Here is a 6,397-nt window from a genome sequence, read left to right on the forward strand (position 1 = left end):
GTGGAGAGAGAAACAGAGTTAACGTTTCAGGTCTGGCACCCTTCATCAGAACTGGAAAAAGCTGGAGATGTAACATATTACTAAGGTAAGAGGCAGGAAAGTTATCCTGGGTGGATCTGAAACACGAAGGGTGGAAGTTCAGTTGGAATCCACATGGAATAAGTTGGAACCGGAGACAGTTGCTGAGGAAAGAGATGTGGCTGTGAAACCGAGTCTTGGAAAATGTTGCAAATGGGGATGGCAAAATCATACAGCATGAAAAATGGGAGCAGAGGTTAAAGTTTGAAATTGTTGAACTCAATGTTGAGTCCAGAAGGCTGTAAAGTGCCTAATCGAAAGATGAGGTGCTGTTCCTCGAGCTTTATTTATTCACTATTTATACAGAATATTAATCTCCAGCGCAGATACAGGGGTTATTAAGATCAGCAGAAACAAACCATAACTACTAGAATGAACATGGTTCAGTCCTCAATCCGATCACAGTAAATCATGTTCCATTCACTAATCTGGTCTTTCAATGGGGGCTTTTACCCAGCATTCCCCGTGGTGGACCACGTGCGGCACCCAGACTACAGGAGCCCAGTGCGCAGGCGCGGGAGGGAGCCGGTATATTGAGCATGCGCAGTGCGTTACTGGAGATGGACGGAGAGGAGCTGAAGCCAGGAGCGCGATGGTGCAGCGAATAAGAATCATGACGGAGGGGAGTAATGGACCGGTAGGTGGGTGGGGAGATTTCATAAACAACTTGTGCAGGAATCAAGCCCCGAATAATAACCTGAAGATCCCCTGTTTGCAGTTGCGGGGATTTCTTCCCCTTATAGGCCCAGGTTAACGGCAGCCATCTTTGTAAAGGAGGGCGGAAAGTTTCACTGCGACGTCACCCTATGCCTGAGACAAAGAGCCTTGTGTCCAATAAGGGGAATAAAGGCCCACAGCCTCCCCTGGACCCGGGCCGGACAAGGGACTGAAGAAACTCGCTGCCCTGCGGATCAGACAATCAGCCGGCGCTAGTCCCGCCCCTCGGGCTCCCCGATTGGTTGGAGGACCCGCCACCGGCTCGCTCCTCAAGCCCCGCCCCGCTCGCTCCCTATTCGTCGGAAGCATCCGTCAATCAGGCCGCGGATCCGGGTCACGTGTCCCCGAGGAGATCACGTTAACCGTCCAACTGACTGCGCTCGGTCCGGGGCCTCGCGGACTCTCAGGTTTTTCTATTTCTCTTTATTCTCTCCCGATCCACCCCTCCCCCCGCCAGCCCGCGCGATTCTCCACCCAATCGGAGCGGAGAAAACTCACTTTGCGTCACCGATCGCGACTCTGGAACCGACACCAAGGCCTTTCCCCAGAATGCCCCGCGTCGACTCCGTCCGGCAGGAAACGAGTGCGCAGGCGCAGCTCCGAGTGGGGGAGGGGGGTTGGTCTCCTCTGGGCATGCGCGGTTATTATCCTTGGTGACCGGGAGGGGGCGCTGTGCCGGACTCGGCCCTAACCGTCCTGTGTGCGCAGGCGCAGACTCGTCTGTCAATCAACCATCAGCCAGAAGCTTTTCTACAACGCCTTTCACCACCGGACGACCCAAAGCGCTTTACACTCAATGAAGTACTTTTTGAAGTGTAGTCGCTGTTATAATGTAAACATAGAAACATAGAAGATAGGAGTAGGAGTAGGCCATTCGGCTCCTCGAGCCTGCTCCACCATACAATGCGATCATGGCTGATCATCCAAATTCAGTACCCTGTCCCTGCCTTCTCCCCATATCCCTTGATCCCTTTAGCCTTAAGAAATATATCTAACTCCTTCTTGAATATATTTAATGAATTGGCCTCAACTGCCTTCTGTGGTAGAGAATTCCACAGGTTCACCACTCTCTGGGTGCAGAAATTCCTCCTCATTTCTGTCCTAAATGGCTTACCCCTTATCCTTAGACTGTGACCCCTGGTTCTGGTGTAGGAACCGTGGAAGTCAATAATCGCACAGCAAGCTCCCATAAACAGCAATGTGATAATGACCAGTAATTATCTTTTTGTTGTGTTAATTGAGGGATAAACATTGACTAGGACACCGGGGATAATTCCCCTGCTCTTTCCCACATTACAACAGTGACTACACTCCAAAAGTACTTCATTGGCTGTTAGGGGGATTAAATACGTGGGGTTACGGGGATCGGGTGGGATATGTGTCGGTGCAGGCTCGATGGGCCGAAATGGCCTCTATCTGCACTGTGGGGTTTCTGTGATTCTGTGAAAGCACTTCAAGACATCTGCTGGTCATGAAAGCACTGTATAAATGCAAGTCTTTCTCAAAATAGTGCCATGGGATCTTTTACATCCACCTCCGACAATGCCGCACTCCCTCAGCACTGCACTGGAGTGTCAGCCTGGATTTTGGTGTTCAAGTCTCTGGAGTGGGACTTGAACCCACAACCTTATGCCTCAGGCGAGAGTGCTACCCACTGAGTCACTGGCTGACACTAAAGAACAAGTAGTTCTGACGAAAGGTCATCGACCTGAAACGTTAACTCTGTTTCTCTCTCCACAGATGCTGCCTGACCTGCTGAGTATTTCCAGCATTTTCTGTTTTTATTAAAGAAACGAGGGAGTGATTGCTGACAGGAAGAATGTTGGGTCGTCCTGCGCATGTGCACCTCACTGGTGGCTGAGGCGAAACACCGACTCGCCCCCACCTGAGCCGCGCACGCATACCAGATGTTGCAACTCCGCATGCGCGCCCAGTGTTCCAACCGCGGGGTTTTGTGCGCTGAACATGCACGTTGTGAACCGATCGGGACGGGCGATTGTGGAGCAGGAGGGAGAGCACGGGGGCCATGAGCACATGCGCGGGACTCCGCGTCAACAGAGCGCTTTCTGGAGCGCAGGGGCTTGTGGGTATTACAGCCGCCATTACTGCTGATCCTTTCAACCAACCTGTGCAGCAGCTGGAGCCTGAAAATCAGCTTCACTGCCCCTAGGTTCGGAAAGGGGAAAATTAAACAACAGTTTGCCTCTGATCCTTTTCTGAACTCATTTTACAGGGTTATAGAAGTGGAGCAGTTACAGGCGGGAAGCTCAGACCAAACATCACGTCAAGATCTGACAGAGTCACTCGATTCATCAGGACCTGAATATCATCGGCCTTTGCACATGGAAGGAGAAAGCAGCGATCGCAGTGATGACAAACCGCACACGTGTTCAGTGTGTGGACGTGGATTCAGCCGATTGCCTGACCTGGCGACACACATGCACTGTCATACCGGGGAGAAACCGGGTAAAGGTGGGGACGGCGGGAAGGGATTCAGTTCCCCGTCTGCAATAGAAGTTCATTGGCGCAGTCGCACCAGGGACAGTCTGTTCATTTGCTCCGTGTGTGGAAAGGGATTTGTTTGTTCATCCCACCTGCAAACACACCAGCGAGTTCACACTGGGGAGAGACCATTTCAGTGTTCTGACTGTGGGAAAAGCTTTAAAAGCCCCGGGGATCTGAAGAAACACCAGCTTGTTCACACTGATGAGAAACCCTTTAACTGTCCTGACTGTGGGAAGAGTTTTAAAAGCCCCCGGGAGCTCAAGCAACACCAGCGAGTTCACACTGGGGAGAGGCCATTCACCTGCTCTGATTGTGGGAAGGGATTCACTCAGACAGCCAACCTGCAGAGACACCAGCGCCTCCACACTGGGGAGAGGCCATTCACCTGCTCCATGTGTGGGAAGGGATTCAGTGAGTCATCCAACCTGCAGACGCACCAGCTTGTTCACACTGACGAGAGACCCTTTAAATGTTCTGACTGTGGGAAGAGCTTTAAAAGCCCCCAGGACCTGAAGGGACACTGGCTCCTACACACTGGGGAGAGACCGTTCACCTGCTCCGTGTGTGGGAAGGGATTCGCTCGGTCCTCCACCCTCCTTTCACACCAGCTTGTTCACACTGATGAGAGGCCGTTTAACTGTCTTGACTGTGGGAAGTGTTTTAAAAGCCCTGGGGATCTGAAGGGACACCAGCTTGTTCACACTGCGGAAAGGCTGTTCACCTGCTCCGTGTGTGGGAAGGGATTCTTGAAGTCTTCCAGTCTGCTGAGACACCAGCTTGTTCACACTGATGAGAGGCCGTTTAACTGTCTTGACTGTGGGAAGAGCTTTAAAAGCCCTGGTGAGCTGAAGGGACACCAACGAGTTCACACTAATGAGAGACCCTTTAAATGTTCTGTGTGTGGGAAGAGTTTTAAAATCCCCCGGGAGCTCAAGCAACACCAGCGAGTTCACACTGGGGAGGGGCTGTTCACCTGCTCCATGTGTGGGAAGGGATTCACTGTGTCATCCAACCTCCTGTCACACCAGCTTGTTCACGCTGACGAGAGACCCTTTCAGTGTTCTGACTGTGGGAAGAGCTTTAAAAGCCCCCAGGAGCTGAAGAGACACCAGCTTGTTCACACTGGGGAGAGACCATTTAACTGTTCTGACTGTGGGAAGAGCTTTAAAAGCTCCGGGGAGCTGAAGAGACACCGGCTCCTCCACACTGGTGAGAGGCCGTTCACCTGCTCCGTGTGTGGGAAGGGATTCACTCAGTCATCCACCCTCCTGTCACACCAGCTTGTTCACACTGACGAGAGACCCTTTCAGTGTTCTGACTGTGGGAAGAGCTTTAAAAGCTCGAAGAGCCTTAAGAGTCACCAGCGTCTTCACACTGATCATCGAATCTAACAGCACAGAAGGAGGTGATTCGGCCCATTGTGTCTGTGCCGGCTCTTTGAAAGAGCTGTCCAATTTAGTCCCAAACCCCAGCTTTATCCCCAGAACTCTGCAAACTAGTCCTCTTCAAGTACACATCCAATTACTGTTTGAAAGTTCCTGTGGAACCTGATTCCAGCATCCTTTCAGATGGTGCGTTCCAGATCTTAACAACCCTCTGTGTGAAAACAATTCTCCTCATTTCCCCTCTAGTTCTTTTAGCAACTATTTTAAATCTGTGACCTTTGGTTACCGACCCACTTGCCAGAGTGAACAGTTTCTCCCTACTTGATCAAAACCCCTCATCATTTTGAACACCTTTATTAGGTCTCCTCTTAACCTTCTCTGCTCTAAGGGGAACAATCCCAGCTTCTCCAATCTCTCCACATAACTGAAGTCCCTCATCCCTGGTACCATCCTGGTCAACCTCCTCTGTACCCTCTCCAAGGCCTTGACATCCTTCCTAAAGTGTGGTGCCCTGAGATTGATAGGTTTTTGTTAACCAAAGGTATTAAGGGATATGGGCCAAAGGCAGGTGTATGGAGTTAGGTCGCAGATCAGCCATGATCTCATTGAATGGCGGAACAGGCTCGAGGGGCTGAATGGCCTCCTCCTGTTCCTATGTTCCGAGTGATTTGTAAAGGTTTAGTGTAACTTCCTTGTTTTTGTATTCAATGGCCCTATTTACAAAGCCAAGTATCCCACACGTTTTCTGAACCGCCTCACCAACTTGCCGCGGCACTTTCAAAGATTTGTGAATATGGACCCCCAGGTCCCTCTGCTCTTGCACCCCCTCAAAATAGTCCCATTTAGATTATACGGCCTCTCCCTGTTGTTTCTCCCAAAGTGCATCACTTCACACTTATCCTCATTTAATTTCATCTGCCTTGTGTCTGCTCATTTCACAGTCTGTCTCTGTCCTTCTGAAGTCTGCTACTACAATGCTCACTATTTACTACGTTGCCAAGTTTTGTATCATCCAGTCAACCCCATGCCTCCCCCATACGTACCTGGTGATGAACCCAACGTACAGGTCGCATCTACCCCAGAAACAGTAGCATCGGAAGCTGATGACCCAACCGATGACAGGGTGCCAGAATCGCCTCCGCACCAAGAGCGAGACACTCGGGAAAGGCGCTCTCCAGAAAGGATCAGGAAGCCTCCCCAAAGACTGAATATATAAATGGACTATTTTCAGCTAATGTTGCATGTTAAAAGTGTTAATTGTAATTAGTTTGATATTTAATTGTTAAATGAGTGTTATGGTACTGTTAATCTAAAAGGGGAGGAATTGTAATGTATATACCTTTAAGGGGGGGAACTACTTTTTACAGCTCATGTATACTGTAGTACCGGCAGTCACCACACCTGTATATAGCACTGAGTAGTAATCTGTACAGTTCAGTTCCAGAGTGAGCCACGTTGAGTAAACACCTGTTGTACCGTTCTCCTGCAGTCTGTGTCTCCCGACCCCTGGAGGAGCCCACTGCATACTTCCCTCCAGTCAGAAAAACATCCCTCAGCACTGCTCACTGCCTCCTCTCCCTTAGCCAATTATATACCCAAATTACCATCATCCCTTTAATTCCCTGTGCTTCTGTTTTCCGAGTAAGTCTCTTATGTGGTATTTTATCAAATGCCTTTTGAAAGTCCATATATACAACATCTGCTGCACTACC

The 6,397-nt window shown here is 50.2% G+C and overlaps 1 protein-coding gene across 1 annotated transcript; it reads left to right on the top strand.

The window, feature by feature from the left end:
- The first annotated feature begins 609 nt into the window (after positions 1 to 609).
- Positions 610 to 6,165, top strand: LOC147119264 (uncharacterized). Its single transcript, XM_085984931.1, has 2 exons — positions 610 to 715; positions 3,029 to 6,165. Exons 1-2 carry the CDS (start codon positions 708 to 710, stop codon positions 4,689 to 4,691), a joined length of 1,671 nt encoding a protein of 556 aa, XP_085841057.1. The 5' UTR covers positions 610 to 707; the 3' UTR covers positions 4,692 to 6,165.
- Positions 6,166 to 6,397: the final 232 nt, after the last annotated feature.

Source organism: Somniosus microcephalus, chromosome 4, assembly GCF_052327205.1.
Source record: "Somniosus microcephalus isolate GS21.2 chromosome 4, FLI_Smic_1.0, whole genome shotgun sequence".
In the NCBI taxonomy this organism is placed as follows: Eukaryota; Metazoa; Chordata; class Chondrichthyes; order Squaliformes; family Somniosidae; genus Somniosus; species Somniosus microcephalus.